The sequence below is a fragment of the Eumetopias jubatus genome, unplaced genomic scaffold (genome assembly GCF_037043125.1).
Source record: "Eumetopias jubatus isolate StellerSeaLion01/CBP00866 unplaced genomic scaffold, mEumJub1_p1.0 scaffold_15, whole genome shotgun sequence".
Classification (NCBI taxonomy): Eukaryota; Metazoa; Chordata; class Mammalia; order Carnivora; family Otariidae; genus Eumetopias; species Eumetopias jubatus.
In genome coordinates this window covers 14,089,927-14,108,996 of record NW_028274821.1, presented here as the reverse complement: position 1 = coordinate 14,108,996, position 19,070 = coordinate 14,089,927, and the positions used below count along the sequence as shown (strand labels likewise).

At 42.1% G+C, this 19,070-nt stretch overlaps 1 protein-coding gene across 1 annotated transcript in view; it reads left to right on the top strand.

The window, feature by feature from the left end:
• Positions 1-16,917, top strand: part of CEMIP2 (cell migration inducing hyaluronidase 2) — an 85,622-nt gene extending 68,705 nt beyond the window's left edge. The window contains exons 19-24 of the mRNA XM_028089075.2: positions 2,578-2,760; positions 5,001-5,220; positions 8,099-8,197; positions 11,871-12,025; positions 14,431-14,534; positions 14,878-16,917. Coding sequence (XP_027944876.1) covers positions 2,578-2,760; positions 5,001-5,220; positions 8,099-8,197; positions 11,871-12,025; positions 14,431-14,534; positions 14,878-15,074 — 958 coding nt within the window. The 3' untranslated portion in view covers positions 15,075-16,917. The remainder of the gene's footprint in view (positions 1-2,577; positions 2,761-5,000; positions 5,221-8,098; positions 8,198-11,870; positions 12,026-14,430; positions 14,535-14,877) is intronic.
• Positions 16,918-19,070: the final 2,153 nt, after the last annotated feature.

Genomic DNA, 19,070 nt, shown 5'->3' with positions numbered 1-19,070 from the left:
GGCAAAAATCCCAGGACTCATCACTGAGTCTTCTTCTCCTTCATCCCATCCCATCAGTGACCAAAGCCTGTTGGTCCTATCTCCTTAATGGTGTTCAAGTCTCTCCACTTTTTTCCACCCCGACTGCTTGTGGCTGAGTTCAGACCGTTACCATCTCTCGCCTGGATCCTACGTGATCTCCCCACAGCCAATCCTTAGTTCACATTGTGTCCAGGGTGAGGTTTCCAAAAGCCAGTCCGATATGGCCAGTCCTAGGAAGGAGCCGCAGAGAAGGCTGTGAAAGAAACAGTGAGGATGGAGGAGAAATGTCAGAGTGATCCGTAACTCAAAGACTTCTATCCGCCAGGGTATGAATTTGAGGTGAGAGATTACAACCAAATGGTATACAGGGTTCTGTAAGGATCACACATAATTTCTGGAAAAGTACTGAGCGAGTAAAAATCTTTTAAAGTGAAATGAGGCTGAACCCAGAAGTTTCAAAAATCTGCATGGGCTTTGGAAGTTCAGTCAGACTTTCCTGGCTTAAGTAGCTCAAAGTTTATCAAAATTATATCATGGGCAGAGGCAAGAGGAAGAGAAGAACAATTTTTCCCCCCAAATTTAATGTGATTATGGAGAGGTCATAGATCCTGTCACAGTGCCATTTCTACAAATAACACTTTAAAAACAATAAGAGCTGTGCTTATTCATTAAATAAAATAAGGAGAATAGAGAAAAACAAAGAAAATGGAAATAACCTATAATTCTTCTAATCACAGTGAGGCATTAGAAACATTATTCTCCTGTCTCTCTCCACCCTCGTGTGTTTTCGGAGCATATAGATACACCAAAATTTACTTGACTACTCTCTTCCTCCGTGAGCACATACCTTGTTTTTCTTCTGCCAGCCCTGCTACACCCCCCCCTTTTTGCTATTATAAATGATGCTGTGTAAAGCATCGTTCCTGGTCTTTGTTACTAGTTATTCTTTAGCGGGATTACTGGTAAAATCTGCATGAATAATTTTGTTACCTGTTGTTTAAATATTCTTTGGAAGAGTGGTGGTAAGTGTAGAACCTTGTGAATGTACTTAATGCTACTGAACTGTGGAGTTAAAAGTGGATAAAAAGATAAATTTTTGGTTATGGATATTTTACCACAACTTACAAAATGCCCTCAATCAGCAAGTGATTAAAGAAGGGGAAATATTTGTAATGGTTTCCAGAAAGTGTTGATTTTTGTATCTAAAGACAGGATATTACGTAAGAAAAAAAAACCACCACAGCAATTTGGTAATATGCATCGAAAGCTTTAAAAATACACATGCTTTGGGGCCCTTGGGTGGCTCAGTCGATTAAGCATCTGCCTTTGGCTCAGGTCATGATCCCGGGGTCCTGGGATTGAGCCCTGCATCGGGCTCCCTGCTCGGTGGAGAGCCTGCTTCTCCCTTTCCCTCTGCCTGACGCTCTGCCTACTTGTGCTCTCTCTATCTCTCTGTCAAATAAATAAATAAAAAAAATACATATGCCTTTATATCCAGCTTTTTTTTTTTTTAAGATTTTATTTGTTTATTCATGAGAGACGGAGAGAGAGAGGGAGAGAGAGAGAGAGAGAGAGAAGCAGAGGTAGAAACAGGCTCCCAAGGAGCAGGGAGCCCGTTGCGGGACTTGATCCCAGCACCCTGGGATCATGACCTGAGCCGAAGGCAGACGCTTAACCATCTGAGCCACCCAGGCGCCCTATATCCAGCAGTTTTACTACTAAGTTTTTATCCTAATACAATCATAAAGGAAAGAATATATCTATGAACAAAAAAATTCTTTGGAGGGGCACCTGGCTGGCTCAGTCTGTGGAGCGTGTGACTCCTGATCTCAGGGTTGTGAGTTTGAGTCCCCCATTGGGATTACTTAAAAAAAAAAAAAAAAAAAAAAAAAAAAAAAGGTAAGTAAAATTAAAAAAAAATTCTTTGGAAAGATTTTACCAGCGTACACTCCCATTGTCAGGCTATTAGTGTTTCTTCCATTTTCATACATTCCCATTTCATACATTCCCAGTCATCTCACTTAATTTTATTATCCTCTTGCAGTGTCTAAGTACATTTTATCCAACTTCTTTTTTTTTTTTTTTAAGATTTTATTTATTTATTTGACAGAGAGAGGGAGAAAGAGAACACAAGCAGGGGGAGTGGGAGAGGGAGAAGCAGGCTTCCCGCGGAGCAGGGAGCCCGATGCGGGGCTCGATCCCAGGACCCCGGGATCATGACCTGAGCCGAAGGCAGCCGCTTAACGACTGAGCCACTCAGGCGCCCCATTTTATCCAACTTCTATTCACATTCTCTGAAGTCCTGTTGAGACCAAGACATTTTTGTAAGCGAGACAACTGTTGTAAATATATTGATAAGTGAAGTTTGGGGAACGTACAGAGGCGGGTGATTTGCTAGTATGTCGGGGTACAGAACTTCCATTGTTAGTGGCTCAATCGATACACATCAGAAATTTAAGAAGGAGAGAAATCATGGCTGAAATTTACATATGCTGTAGTACTCAAGATATATAGGCTCAAGTGTGAATTCATTGTTTTATTGTCTCTCCTTTATAGGAATGACTGGATTCGAGTTGGCCTCTGCTATCCATCAAACACAAGTTTTCAGGTTACCTTTGGCTTTTTACAGCGCCATAATGGCTCATTATCCAAAATGGAAGAATATGAGCCTGTGCATTCACTGGAAGAATTGCAGAGGAAGCAGTCTGAGAGGAAATTCTATTTTGACTCCAGCACGGGGTAATTGGGCACAACCAGTGAATGAGAATTATTGCTATTTTTCTTTAATGGTGAAATTACTAGTTCTTCAGCCTAACTAAGAATAGGTTGTGATGGGACGGCTGTTTAGGAAAGCAGCTGATGTGGGTAATTCTCTGCTCATCACTATTAGAGGTTTAGAGAAGTAGAATGACTCGTAATTATAGTTGGCGGCAGGAATCAAATGAAGATGTTTGCCATATACCTATTAAGGCAATTTGGAGAGAGAAATTACCCTTGTCAGTGAAGAACCAGTAGGCCCAATTGAAAATTAAAATAATTTTTTTCTATGACAACCGTTAAGATGATTATTTACATGGAAAAGAGTTCATATTTCAGGAAAAGCTCATTTTTTTCTTCCTTTGAGGTGATCTCTCAAGTTGACCTTGAGTTTGAAAAAACAACCAAACCAAACCACTGTATAACCATAGCATATTTGCTTTCAAGTTTCTCTAGGCTGCGTCTTTCCACTTTTTAATTCTAATCCTGTTCACCCAGGGTCCTGTTGGCTTTGTCTGCCTTTATCCAGTTACAGTCTCTCAGCCTTTGGGCTATGGTAGGCTTGATCTCCTATACTCTTCCAGCAAGTAGCATGCTCCTTCAGCACCCATTCCTTAAGCTGACATTCCTATCACATGCCATCGTCTAGGTACTGTAAAGATACTCATGTGAATAAGACCCATTTTTCACAGTCCACTGAAGGACATGGGCCTGTAAAGCAAGTCATCAGCGAACTAGAGGTTTAAATGCTATAATTCCTATAGTGGGATATTCAGTGTGCCTTCTGAGGTCACCCAGAAGCCCAGCCTAGGATGATCAGTGACATCCCAAGAGGGTGACACTGGGACTAACTCCTGAAGAATGAGTAGGAGGAGATGGAAAAAGAGAGGGGTCAGGTGTCCCCAGGAGCAGTGCGGATAGGTGCATGGAGGCATGGAAGAACGCAGCATGGCATGTTTGGGGGAAAGATGAAAGTTCAGAATGGGGAGAAGGCGTGAGGTTGGGGTTCAGTTAAGTGTCTTGTTTTTGAAGAAGATGCAGCTCGTTTGCCCTCCAGGGCCCCTCCAGCAGCCCGTGTGACCAGCTTAAGTCTTTTCTTAATCATAATTGTCACTGATTTTCAGTAAGACTTAAAACAACCTATTTGGACTTTTATTCTACAGATGACAGAGCTTCCACATTCCCTGTTGATTTTCCACAAAAATAAATGGAGCACCCCAATTTGTGAGGATGGTCTAGGGATCACAAATGAATGATTAGCTGGGAAATATTTTTTTTCATTCCAACATTTTTAGAATCCATCAGCCTTCGAGGTTCTAATTCTTTTTTAATTCTATTCATTTTAATGATTTTTAATTAGGCCCCTTTCACTCCTTATGTATATATGTTAAAAGTACTGATGTTAGGACCATGGCTGGTTTTTACCTCATAACTGCAACTTTTCATTGTTCACTGACTTCATATTAAAATATGAATTCATGATCTCCAGTAATCAGTCACATTTGATCACATGCTTTACAATCTTGACTTCCTTTGGTTCAGAAAGACTAGGTTTGCTGACAGACGTTGGACTGTTGCCTGGAAGTTACTTTTCCATTCATCTTGGCGGCAGGAGGATAATTCCGAGTGGGCGGGGCTGTTCCTTTCCCTTGATTTTGGCCGAAGTACAGACAGAAGGACCTCAGGCCCATCTGCTCTTAGTAAACATCACAGGAATTGATGGGAGACCATATCTTGGCCTTAGCCAAGCAAGTCACAGTTGCTATTTTTATTTATTTCAAATTTATGCCTTAAACCAAAATGATTTATAAACCAAAAAAAAAAAAAAAAAATCAAAAAACCACCACACTAATTTATGAAATCCTAAACTCAACACAAGTCTAAAGTTTTCCAAGGAGGTTTTGAACCAAACCAAAGTCCATCCTCCCAAATTACCTATTGAACTATTTCACTCCAGAAGTTAACTTTGATATGTTCCAGAATGACTGAATCGGGTCATCAAAATATTTTCTGAAAGTAGTGTTGCATTTGCCTTTAGGGCCCTAGGAGGATAGAAAGGAAGGAGAAACTACTTCATTAGTTTTGTAATTTATTTTCTTTTAAGGAAAAGTTACTTTATTAGAGGAATAGCCCTTTGGGCGCCGTGAGCCAATGTGAGGAATTTTCGTGAGTTTTTGAGAGTCCGTCTTAACATCCCATGGATTGGTTTGTGTTCCGCTCAGGTTGCTGTTTTTGTATCTCAAAGCCAAAAGCTACAGGGATGGCCACAGTTACTGTTCATCTCAGGGATGTGAAAGAGTCAAGATCCAGGCAGCAACGGACTCAAAAGATATCAGTAACTGCATGGCCAAAGCATATCCCCGGTATTACAGGAAGCCGTCAGCACTCAAGCGCATGCCTTCCATGCTCACCAGGCTCTGTCAAGGCTGCGGGACCCGCCAGGTAAACAAGGAGGAACAGTAGGTTATGGGTGGAAAAGAATCAAAAAGCAGTTTTTTGTTTGTTTCTTTATTTTGGCAATAGGCACATTTTTCTTTGAAACACCAGTCTTGCCAAGTTATAAATACTGCATGATTTCTCCTGAATTTTGGCCCGTTCTACAATGTGATAATCCTAAGAAGCAAACTAGTCCAAATTCATAATAGAAATATTTTACCTGGTGATACATCCATTTACCCTGGATGACTGTAGACTTTTTGGCCCTCATCTTTCCCCTACCCGCCTCAGGTTTGATTCTGTTACAATAGTGTTATTGGATTTACATGTCAGTCATGTAGAAAAATGCTTTGTTTTATTGAGGACTATAAAATTTCTTTTCCAAAAATGCAACTCATATATGGGGCACCTGGGTGGCTCAGTCGGTGAAGTGTCTGACTCTTAATTTTGGCTCAGGTCATGATCTCAGGGTTGTGGGATCCAGCTCCACATTGGGCTCTGTGCGAAGCATGGAGTCTGCTTGAGATTCTCTCTCTCTCTGCCCCTGTCCCTCCCTCACTAAAATAAATAAATAAATCTTAAAAAAAATGCAACTCATATGAAAATTGTCCTCCCCCTTTTTTAAGGTGGAAAGCTACTGTTAATTTTGAAGCATGTGCTATTACATTTACCTGTAATTAAAAGTACAAACTAACTTTGGCTAGAAGGAAAATCCTTCTTCTTCTTAATTACAAGGTTTCCCTCTGGATCTTGAGAAAACATGGCAATGAAAGTAAATCCAAAATATGAGCTCAAATTGTGCATGGGGTTTTCAAAGGAAGTCAGACCAGCTCCAAGTGAAAAAGTATAAGTTAATATTGCTCTAATTAATATTTAACCTTTACACAGATAAATATGGGTTAAGGGAATGGTTCTTTTTTTTTTTTTTAAGATTTTATTTATTTTTGACAGAGAGAGTGTACAAGCAGGGGGAGGGGCAGAGGCAGAGGGAGAAGCAGGCTCCCAGCTCAGCAGGGAGCCTGATGTGGGACTCGATCCCAGGACCCTGGGATCATGACCTGAGCCGAAGGCAGACACTTAACCATCTGAGCCACCCAGGCGCCCCAGGGAAATGGTTCTTAAAGTGTGGTCCCAGACGAACCGCATCAGCATCACTTGGGAACTTGTAAAATATTAGAATTCTTGGTCCCACCCTAGTTCTACTGAATCAAAAATGTTTCTCATTTGTTTTTGCCTATTGGTGGCAGTAAGGTCAGAGAGAGGAACATGGATTATTCTTCCTGTTATCATATATAAGTATTTTTTCAAAGGCAACTCACTATCCACAGTTTCAATCTTTCATATCCCTGTGCCACTTCTATTCTCCACCTCAACTGAAACCAGCCCACCAACCCACCTGCCAACTTACCAGCCAGCCACCCAACTCACCAGCCAACCCACCAACCAAGCCAACCATGTACATGAAGAAGTGTGTATAGATCCTTGCCTGTTCCATGTAATATCTTGACTATTAAAGTGACATTTTATTTATTTTTTATTTTATTTTAATTTTTATTTTCTGGGGGGGGGGGAGGGACAGAGGGAAAGGGAGAGAGAGAATCTTAAGCAGGCTCTGCCCAGCGCAGAGCCCCATTACGCCTGGCTCGACGACACGACCCTTGAGATCATGACCTGAGCCGAAATCAAGAGTCAGATGCTTAAACTGACTTAGCCACCCAGGCGTCCCTAAAGTGATATTTTTAGATAATCTTTGTGGGGAAGTAAGTTCTCCAGCCTCATTCTCAAGCCGAATTTGTTAACGTCCTTCATTACAGAAAAGATTATATGATTTATTATAACAATCGCAACATGATAATTTATAAATAATCATCATTGGAAATACCCCAAGCCTATCTTTTTAAAAGGTTCCATACATTAATGTTTAGCGTTCCTTGTTTTTTTGTGTGTGCTTGAAACATTGATTAGAATTTATTTTTAAAAAATGTATTGATTACTGACTTGGTGCTGTTGGAAAGTACTTGAAGCATTTGGGAACCTCACTTTTACTTGGAAATTTGAACGAATGAGTTTGTTTTGAATATCGGAAAGAAACACACGTACATGAGGAGTCAGTAGGAAAATTCACACAGGCTTTTGACTCCAAACCTGAGCTTCTGAATGTTGAGTATCATGATTGTTTGCCCTTGGAATGAAGTTGTCGACAGGCATTCATCAGGAATATATACCTTAAGTGCTGAATTGTGTGAGCGTTCGGCCTGCTTTTGAACGAGAAGAAAGCCTTTAGGGAGGAGGTGCAAGGTGGGATTTGGAGGCTGAGAGTGATTTCAAGGAGTGGAAGGAAACAAGGAAGGGCATTCTGGGGGGAGGGAACAGCATCTGCAGAGGCAGAGTGGCGGGAAAGGAGGTGAAGCACTTGAAGGGATAGAACCAGGGGGACTAGGGGCCTGGATATAAGGCGTGGCTTCATTTATGGGACACGTTGCAAGTCAGGTAGAGGAAGTTGGCCTGGTGATGCACTTTTGAACAGGCTAATGCTTGTCACCTTTACTTCTCTCAGTTTTGGAGTGACCGAGTCCCAATTCAAGATAACTGGTCTGAAGAGGACAAAGGTCTAAGTGTAAAGCGCATTTACTTAGTCATTTGCAGAATTGATTTTCTGAACAAGATTACAATTACTTGAGACTGGGATTATTCCAGAAAAGGAGGAACATACATTTCTTATATTAAATCCGGATCCGAAGATGGAAGTCCAGGCCATTCAGTCTGTACAAAAAGTTCACAGGGGAGAAAAAACACCATTGGGTTTGATATAATTGAGTTGATTTTGAGGCCCTTTTGAAGGAAGATGTGGTTGACAGAAATATGGAACTTCTTCCCTGTTTAGGTGGTGTTTACTAGTGATCCTCATAAAAGCTACCTCCCCGTGCAGTTCCAGTCACCCAGTAAAGCAGAGACTCAGCGTGGAGACCTGTCTATTATCTCTGTAAGTACCGTCCGGCCTGTACCCTGCCTCAGCTTCTCACTTTTTATGTTTTATCCCGGTGACATGAATTATCTCTGGTAACAGCCACTTGGTGGCAAGCAGTATAATAGAGGCACAACTACCTCCTAAACATTTGCGTTTTTAAGTACATTAAATGTATTAAGTCTGTTTTCTCACTGGATTGTGTTTATTGACGACTTTGAGGTGAACGTTAAAATTGGTTCTCTCTGGATTGTGTTTATTGATGACTTTGAGGTGAATGTTAAAATTGGTGAATGTTAAAATTGAGGTGAATGTAAAAATGTAAAAATTGAGGACTAACCAAGTGTTAGTCCTCTGTTCTAAGCGGGTTTATGGAAGTATAGGCCTGAGCCTCATTGTCAACACATAGAATCTGGGCGAAGAGCCAGGCTAGCCAGTGTTAACCAGCTCTTGGCTTGAGGTCTGTCCAAAATCAGGGTGACCAGAGTGCCACTGTATAATGAGCTCTCGGGGTGGCAGGTATCTAGACATCTAACTAATATCTAGCCAGGGGCTGGTCCTAGCCTCATGTGGTTTCTTTATTTTTATTTTTTATAGGTTTTACTTATTCATTTGAGAGAGAGGGAGAGAGCGCAAGCAGAGGGAGTGGGAGAGGGAGAAGCAGGCTCCCCACTGAGCAGGGAGCCCGATGCGGGACTCGATCCCAGGACCCCGACACTTAATCCACTGAGCCACCCAGGCGCCCCTCATGTGGTCTCTTTGAGGAGCTCATTTTTTTTGTTTGTTTTTTTATAATTGAAGTATAGCTGACATACAATATTGTATTAGCTTCAGACGTAGTGATTTGACATCTGTGTACATTATGAAATGTTCACCATAGTAAGTGTAGTTACTGTCTGTCACCATACAAAGTTATTACACTATTATTGACTCTATTCCCTATGCTGTACTTTTCCTCCCTGTGTCTTACTTTTTTTTTTTTTTTTTTACTTATGTATTTTATAACTGGAAAAATCTGTATCTCTTAATCCCCTTACACCTGTTTGATGCATCCTCCAACCATGGGAGCTCAGGTTTTTAAGGTAGTGAGCAACACAATCACAGATCCACATGTATGTGGACAAAATTATATCTTACTCTTTTTTTTCTTTCCCAATTTCTTTCATTGTGTCAAAATATACATCACATAAAATTCATCGTCTTAACCATTTTTAAGTGTATAGTGCAGGGGTGTGAAGTACACTCGTATGGTATGCAAGCATCACCACCATCCATCTCCAGGATTGAACTCTGAATTAAGAATATCCCTACTTGGGGAGGGGAGGGTGAAATGGGGTGTTATTGATCAACAGACATGTAGTTTCAGGTAAGATAAATAAGCTCTCCAGATCTGCTGTATGACATAGTCCCTGTAGTCAGTAATTATGTATTGTACCCTTAAAATTTGTTAAGCACATGGATATTGTGACCTCACACACACAAAATTAAAAAGAAAGAAAGACAGACTATCTCTATTTAAATGTAGCTCAAAGATTCCCCAACTATATATGTATGCCTATTGCCCTTGGTTAGCAACTGTTCATTTTGTAGTATGTTCATGATGTAATTTTTTCTGGCGTAAAATTTGTTAGCTTAGCATCTCAGTGCAGTCAGCTGCGTGGAGAACCTGATCCCAGCCTTGTTGTCATGGTATCTGGTGGGAGTTAGTTGCAGAAGGGAAGCAAGTGGGTGCTGAGTCGCTCTGCTCCACTAAGTCCACTAAACAATTCAAGAAGATACTGTTTTGCCCAAAAAATCTCAGGCGGGCTCTGCTCCAGGGTCTGAAGACAGTTTTGTTTTTTTTTTAACTCTGTTGCTGCACACGGGGTGCTCAGGACCCCAGAAAAGTCACAATATTGTGTTTTGTCATATTTACCTCCGATACATTACCCAAGCATTGCCTGAAGAATCTTTGCTAGAACATGGTGTTTCTTAAGTCTTTATGGACACTTTTGTGTTTTCTTTAAGTAACAGGTTTTAAGGGGTTCTTTTCAAGGGGACAGTTTAAGTGTGTTGAGGATCATTATATATTTTTTCTCAAATGTATCTCAATTTTAAGTATTCAGATTTTTCTAAATAAGAGAATCACTTCCAGTCTTCCCAAATATAAAGTGGTACTTTACCTCAAGGATTTCCAGAATTGTTCTCTGGCTTAGAGCAATATAAACATAGCCAAAAAAAAATCATTCGATTCCTTTGAGACCAGTAGCGATTAGAAATAAAATTTAGGGGCACCTGGGTGGCTTGACGTCGGCCTGGGTCATGATCTTGGGGTCGTGGGATCGAGTCCCGTGTTGGGCTCTGTGCTCTGTGTGCAATCTGCTGGTCCTTCTGCCCTTAGCGCTTGTTCTTTCTCTTTCTCTCTCAAATAAATAAATAAAATCTTAAAAAAAGAAATAAAATTTAAATAAAATTTCCTCAAACATGGACAAGTGTAGTAGTGATGGCATTTCTCCTTTGTTAGCTTTAGCATAGTTTATAATTTTATACGTTTTATTTTTTTCAAGATAAACGGTTTTTTTTTTTAAGTTTTTATTTATTTATTTATTTAAGTAACCTCGATGTTCAGTGCAGGGCTTAAACTCAGGACCGAGATCAAGAGCTGCACGCTCCTCTGAGTCGGCCACGCGCCCCAATTTTATACATTTAAAAATAGGAACATTGCCTATGGCTTAAATTAGTGTTCTGTCATTTTTTAGTACAGCAAGTCTTTTTTCCTTCTTTTTTGGCTGAGGAATTAATGATATTTGGATGTGTCTGGAGTTCCTTTTTCCTAAAGAGGTCTCAAACCACTAATGTAATTTAAAGAGGACTCCTGGAAATTTCAGCTCACAATAATTGTGAACAAAATCTATTAATACCTTGTGGCTTACATCCTGATGAAATGACCACTTTTCCATTTTGATTTTATTTTTATTTTTTTATTTTTTTAAAGATTTTATTTATTTATTTGACAGAGAGAGACACAGCGAGAGAGGGAACACAAGCAGGGGGAGTGGGAGAGGGAGAAGCAGGCTCCCCGCCGAGCAGGGAGCCCGATGCGGGGCTCGATCCCAGGACCCTGGGATCATGACCTGAGCTGAAGGCAGACGCTTAACGACTGAGCCACCCAGGCGTGCCTCCATTTTGATTTTAAAGGAGAGCTATGGGTGGGACAAAGGAGATGAGGCCGTCTAGCTCCTTCGGTGTTGCAAACCTAAACTCTACTGGGGGGTTTCTGTGTCGGGGAAGGCATGATATTTTTCTCTGAACCAGTGTGACTGTAAGTGAGCTACGGGAACTGTGGTGAAGAGGCTGGTGCCTGATCGCTGAGTTTAGAAGCTTTGACCCCAGTGAGAGAGTGGTGGTAGGCATGAAGTTCTTATGCCAGCAGCGAGAGTCACGCTGCTCATCTGAGTGTGAGCCGCCGTGCCTTGCTCAGAGCATCCAGTCCAACCAGTAAAGACCAATCAAAGGCACAGTCTAGAACACTGGCAGGGTTTCAGATGTTGGCGGAGAAAGAATCACTGGATGATGCAGTTTGAATCCTGGAAATAGAATTTGATTCATGGGTTTAGAAGACCGAGGGAAGGGCTCGGACTCATCAAAGATGAGTCATCTTGGAGATATAAATGGGGTGATGACAGCAGAAGACATGTTTCTCTGTTCTCAGGTCAATGGCACCGACTTTACCATCCAAGACGCGGGCGTCCTTCTCCTTATTGTGGATGCCTGCAGCGTTCCCTTCCGGTTAATGGAAAAAAAGATTTTCTCTCCTGCTGATATCAGTCTCATGGAAGAGTATTTGAGAACAGGCATCCCTCCAAGGTAGGTGATGCTTGCTCTGCAAGAGGAGACAGGCCATCGGAACAGGTGACACCTGGTTAACTCTGGGCTTTGGTTTGTCTTTCCACCCTTGTACGGTGTGGGCATTTAGGGCTGTTGAAAGGTGGTCATTCCTTTCCCGTCTCAGATTGACGCCCATGTGGTCTAAATAGCATAGTATTGCTCAGCGAGAGCCTGGATGTGAGCAGAGTTTGCAAATGGTGTGAAGGCTCTTAGAAGGGGAATTGCTCGGTATTTTGGAACCTTACTGCCCACTTTTTAGTAGTTGGTCGATTACATTGCACCTAACTCAGAAGGTTCATTTCCAGTTTAAAGCAATTTTATACACAATTTGACCTTTGTGGCCATCTGTCCTACTGATAAGACAGCATTATGCTGTGAATTCACCACCTAGCTCACATGGAAGTGACTGGAAAGTCCACTGAGTTTTATTTTATTTTTATTATTATTTTTATTTTTAAAGATTTTATTTATTTATTTGACAGAGAGAGAGCACAAGCAGGGGGAGCGGCAGGCTCCCTGCTGAGCAGGGCACCCGATGCACGGGACTCAATCCCAGGACCCTGGGATCATGGCCTGAGCCGAAGGCAGATGCTTAGCAACTGAGCCACCCAGGCGCCCCTGTCCACTGAGTTTTAACTGGACAGGTATCTGGTCTCTCTTTTAAGAGCCCTGGCCTGATGCCTTTTGTTTTGTTGGTCTCTGAAGAAGCATGCACATGAGCAAAACCTTTCTTTTTGGGGACTGGTTAGACCCTGCCTCCTAGAGGCAAGGAGACGAATTCAGGCTCCTCCCTGCCTCCCTTGGATGTGCTGTAGATGCTGACTCACAAGCAGACCTTCATTTAGTGAAGCAACTAAGGGAAGGGCATAAGCTTCCTGGGGAGTGAGGTCCTGTCTAGTTTTTGAACGCATCTTCAGTCATCTGATGACTTGACACACTCTTTACATATGGCAGAACCAGATTTCAGTGAGTCCTGTAAAGTCGTTGGATTATTTGAGTGTAATATTCACTGTGCAGGTATAGCTCTGTCTTCTGCTTTGAGATGCTTCTAGGGAATTCCTTTCCAAGGCCTCAATTTTCTTTAAGGACTTAAAGATTTTTCCTAATGGTGAAAACTTGTACTCAGTTCACTGAAACCAATCCTGGGCATACAGCTCACCATAAATTTTTAGGATAACACGGCAGTCCTGTAAGATACCCTATAGATTTAAGAGTTAAAACCAACTCATTAAAAAGTCACTAGGTTGTTTCTGGAAAGGGGACTGAAGGAAGGCTTTTAAGATATGCATAGTGTTCTGTTTCTTCATCTGGGCTGGTTACATGAGTACGTTTAAGTGTGCAGAAATTCAATATGCTGTACACTTAGTGGTACTTTTCTGTATGTATGTTGTATCTTTTTTTTTCCTTAATATTTTATTTATTTATTTGAGAGAGAGAGAGCATAAGCAGGGGGAGCTATAGAGGGAGAGGGAGAAGCAGACTCCTCACTGAGCAGAGAGCCCAACATGGGACTCGATCCCCGGACCCTGGGATCATGACCTGAGCCGAAGGCAGACGCTTAACCAACTGAGCCACCCAGGCGCCCCTGTATGTTGTATCTTAATAAAGTGTTAAGAGGTTTGGGAGCAACTACCAATGTCTTCTAGAGAACTAGGCACATGTTGGGGTGTGCGGGTCCCTGGGGACCTGTAAGTGATCTCATGGGACGAGTCTGAAGAGGGTCAGGCCTGTAAGGTTGCTGTGGTCGGACCTCTGTTCTGACTCTGAATGGTCACCCCTGCTTTAGAATGACATCGACATGTCAAGACCCACATTAAGAAAATGAATACTAATGGTTATATAAAAGTTGAAGAAAAGGATAGTAGAAGAATAAATGTGGGAGAGTAATAAAATCTTTGTAAACAACTTAAAATAATACAAGGGGCTTGTTTTATAACATACTAAAATAAATCGCAAGGCCATAGTAATTAAGCCAGCATAACATTGGAAGAGGAGAGAGAGAGAGAGAGAGGGAGAGATCAGAAGAGAAAATCCACAAACAGATTTTTAAGTATATGTGTTGATATGCTGCATAATAAACATGGAATTTAAACCAAACCATGAGGCGCAGATTTTATTTCTTTTTAAAACTGGTGTTTTTATTCATTTATTTTATAAGTAGATAATAGGACATGAATAGATAGAACAGCTAACCTGGGTGGGGCCGGGGAGCCTGAACTTGTAACAGCAGGGATGTGAAAAGCATCTGGGGTGTTTTTTTCTCCCCCTGTTTGGTTTTAGTTCTGCTTTTATCTAGTATTTCTATGCTATGTTAAGTTCAGAAAGGTACTCAATACATGCTGATTTATTGAAATTCCCTCCAATTTTCTGACTCTTACATACAGGTCAATTGTTCTGTTGAGCACAAGAGGAGAAATAAAGCATTTAAATATTTCCGATTCATTAGTACCTCTGGGATTAGCCAAACCGGCTCATCTTTATAACAAAGGTTTGTATTTGTATTATTCCTTGAAGTTCTTATGAGTCCAGCCACAGATGCGTTTTTAGGGTGGACTATAGCCCCTAGCCCGTCTTCGTGAGCTTATTTTGCTGGAGTGGGTATCATTAAGATAATTTTTAAATAAGGAGACATTATTCCAGGAAGTGTTTGGGGATGTGGTTTGTTATTTGGGGCAAGAGGTGGGTGGTCAGAGTTCATTGACGTAAGGAAGTGTAGCTTTTCTGTTTCATAGTTATCTTTGTTTTGCTCACCTCCGACTCACCTCCTGCATTGTCTTGCCTGGAATGAGTAGATGGACAAATTGCACTTTTTTTTTTTTTTTTTTTTTAAGGGAGTACTATATTTTTGGGATTCAGCGGAAAGTTTAAACCATCATGGGCTAAGCTGTTTACCAGTCCTGCTGGCCAGGGCCTTGGGCTGCTCGAACAATTCCTACCTTTGCAGCTGGATGAATACGGTTGTCCCCGAGCCAGCATTGTCCGCCGGAGAGATCTGGAGCTGTTAATGCAGACTGCAAAAGCACATTAGGGACTCACTGTAACTTAAGTGCTGGGGGAAGAAAAAAATGTGAACTAACTTATTTAATTTATGGCATTTTAAAATGACACTGTTAACCCAATGGAACCATTTTCCTGTTTGATAACAGAGAGGGGACGAAAGAATTTAAAGGGATGGCTTGAATACCAGCTCACGCACCTTCTAGTTGTACAAAGTGTTGAAGAATTTATTTGTGTTTGTTAGGCTGGTATATTCGGAGAGCATTTCTCCTGTCCCTCACCCGCCACTCCGTGTATCTCTTAGTGACTCTCAGCAGCTTCATCTTTGGTAGAACAGGATGCCGTGGGGGTGTGGTGGGGGCCTCTGAGGGCCAGCCCGAGTCCTTGAGCGGACCAGCTCTTGTATACGTTGGATACTTGAAGTCCGATGCCCGGTTGTGTCATTGGCTTTGGGTAGCTGTTGACGGGTGGCTGGTGTGTTCAGCGATGCCCTGGGCCCTGGATCGGGGCCAGCAGCTTTGCGGATTGTATAGGATGCTCAATGACAGTCTTAACTGGCAACTCAGGCCCAGCTCATGCCCTTTTTTTTTTGCCTGGGGCATGTGCTATTTTTATTCATTTGTACATTGATTCCTTCCCAGGGTCGAACTTTCACACGGAAAGCATACTGGGACGAAAGGGCTTTAGGGATTTGACATCCCTTTAAACTTGCGCCCCCGGGGCAAATAATTTGATCTGCACCGAGGTCTGAAGTTGTTGGGACCATATTTGCAGCTTTAATCCTTAGCCTGTTTCGACGGTATATTTGTGTTTAAAATGCAGAGCTGAGCTGAATATTTACATTTTTTTAAAAAGAAGAAGGCCGTGTTCCTGAACTGTCCACGTGGGTCGTTTCAAGTGGCACAAAGGAAGTCTGTTCTTGGGGTGGCTCCTGTACCTGGGTTTCATTGTTTTCATGTGATTTTTTTTTTTTTTTTTTTTTTAAGCTTTCCTGCTCACCATCCTGCCAGGAAAATTACAGAAAGCTTAATGATACCCCAAAATATTGTACTCGGGGAGAAAAAAGGGAGAGCTTTTGAAGGGCCAGAGTCATGGAGGGAGGGATATTCAGAAACAATACTCTGGAGAGCCTTAGGGGAGTTGGTCACTCTTAATTAATTACAGTGCTAGAGCCAATTACAAACAAAGTGCCACGATGCAAGATTTCCCTTCCCACTGGGTGCATGTGTGTCCTGCCAGTGAGAATTGCATGTAGCAGAAAGATTAGCTTCTCAGCCAGGGATGACACCACACCAAGGGGAAAGAAGGCTCAAAAAATGCTTTTGCCCTTTCCCAAACCTGCAATACATGGAGTGTTTGAAGACATGGCCATGGCGAGAGGGTAGGAAGTGAGTTCAGGCTGACTTGTAGTGAATATGGGCAAATTCACTCTCCTCTACCAAGAGCGAAGGCTGAGGGCCTGTCCCTTGGCACGCAGGAGAAACTGCAGAGCAGGTCTGAGACTTCTGTTACTTTACAAAATATGCTACCTCAAAATGCGACCGATAAACCATTCTAACTCTTAAGTGCTCTTGCTAAGGGCATGTGTCTTAAAGTTGAGGGTTGTTGTTGTTTTTTTCTTTTGTATATTGATGAACGAGATCTTACCTATTAAATATATTATTGGATCATGGTTCCTGAAGGTGATTAAAGTTTGTGTGTGCGTGTGTGTTTTTTTATGACTTAAATATCTTTGATGTGTGTTTTTTAGAGTTTGGTTCTTTAAAGATTTGGAGAGGCAATGTAAGTTCCGAGGCACTCAGTTTTTCTGATTTGTATGCTAATTGTCAGGGCCTAAGTTAAATAAATAAAAATATGTGTGCATGTATTTTTTATATATGCGTGTGACTGAGTCAGTCGATCAGCTATTTTTTATTCCAGCGTCCAGCCCTGAAGAAGCTCTTGGCAGAGATGAGGAAGGGAAACTGTCTGCCAAGTAGATGATCCCATTCTGCAGTGCAGAGCTTCTCCGCCGAGCCTGTGCAATGGAATTGCCTGGGAGCTTTAAAAAATATAAAGACCTGCCCGCCCCCCCTGCCGTCCCGACACTCAGATTTAATTGGGGTGGGTTGCAGCCTGGGTACTGGAATTTTTTTAAAGCTCCCTGGGTGATTCCAGCTTGCAGGCGGTTTAAAAACCACTGCACTAATATAGTAGGTCCACTGTTTAACTCAAGTCTGTAATTTTTTGTGTCTCAAACAAAATCACAGGTATCTATTATTTTTACCTGCTGTTCCTATGTTCCAGAACCCCCAGCCCTAAACAGCGCTTCACTATTGTCTTCTTTTAATAGAATTTTAAATATACGATTTTTAGTCCATAATCGCCTCACATTGTTGTCAGTCAGCTAAGCTTTTAAATACATTTCCGGCAATGGGGGAGCCAGCAATCTGTTTTATTTCTATGGGGAAACTAGATTCAAAGGTGATTTATAAGTTCATAAGCATTTTCCATCAGGTGAGGCAGTTGGCGGAGCTCCAGAAATGTGGCTGTCCACAAATCAGCCAGCTGATGAGAAACACAGGGCCTTCTCATATGTCAACAGACATGAGGGTTTTAAGTCTTTGCTGTGAGGTTCCTGCCTCTGCACCTGAGCCGGTATGCCACGTGGTCTCTTCAGAAGCTGGAGGAGAGCTTGCAGGAAGATGAAAGGCAGGCGCCAGGTCTCATGATGTGACTCCAAAGCTGACATTCAGATGCGGGGATGGCGATGGGGGCAAGGGGTTTATGACTTCTCTGTTCTGCAGCTTCATCAGAAGAGAACACATCCTCTTGCCATTAAGTGGGTAACTGTTGTGAGGAGGGGTGGGCCATGAGGTGATAGATGCTTGAAGGCTTCAGATAACTAGGTCTTCATTCCCTAAGAGATGAGGTCATGTTTGGATAAGTCCAGTGGAAGGCATTTTAATAAACAGGAATGCACTTAGTGAATTCAAGTGGGGTTTCTCCTGCCACTTGGTGCTTGTAGGTAAGTACACAGAGCTCGTCATGACTGTGTTTGTTGATTCTGTGATGCAAAGTTGGACCTTACCCTCCAGAAATCTTGTCTGGCTTTCAGATACTTAGGAAACGATGTTTAATAACTGGAGAAATTCCCCTAAAAGTGAAGACTGTGAATGGGAGTAATTGGGTAACAGATTTGTATCATTACTGTTGTCTTAACTTGGTAATAACCCAGTGTGCTAGAAATGCAAGCAGACACTCTGGACAGGAGCTGATTTTCAACCAAAGATCAGGGAGGAAAAAAAAAATCAAAGAAAGCCATCCCCAGTCCCTTGTTCACAAATAACAAAATGCTATTCACATCTTGCTGGACCTTTGGAGTCATTTGGAAGGCAGAGGGTTTTGTTCTGTTTTTTACCCATTTGTCCTTAAAATAAGAGAGAAGCTGGGGACACCTGGGTGGCTCAGTCGGTTAAGCGGCTGCCTTGGGCTCAGGTCATGATCCCAGGGTCCTGAGATCGATCCCTGGGTCGGGCTCCTTGCTCAGTGGGGAGTCTGCTTCTCCCTCTGCCTCTGCTCATACTCTCTCTCTCTCTCTCTCTCATAAATAAATAAAATTTAAAAAAAAGAGAAGCTGAAAAAAATGCTAATCAGGCCCTGGTGTTGTGGAGGAGGGCATACACACACTTTATTTTGTGATAAAATTAGAGAATGACTGAACTATGAAGATAATGAGGAACTGCGCCCCACAGGGCATCCAAAAATATCAGCCATAAGAAGGTGTGAAATGTTCTATCTGAAAATACATCAGAGTCAGTCAGAAAACAACCTCATGGATTCAGTTTTTCAATTTTCCTAAGATGGACAATGTGATTAGTCTGGATATGAAAAGTCATCAATTTTGGGCACCTGGGTGGCTCAGTCGGTTGAGCGTCTGCCTTCAGCTTGGGTTGTGATCCCAGGGTTCTGGGATCGAGCCCCGCGTCGGGCTCTCTGCTCAACAGGGAGCCTACTTTTCCTTCTTCCTCTGTGTTCTCTCTCTGCG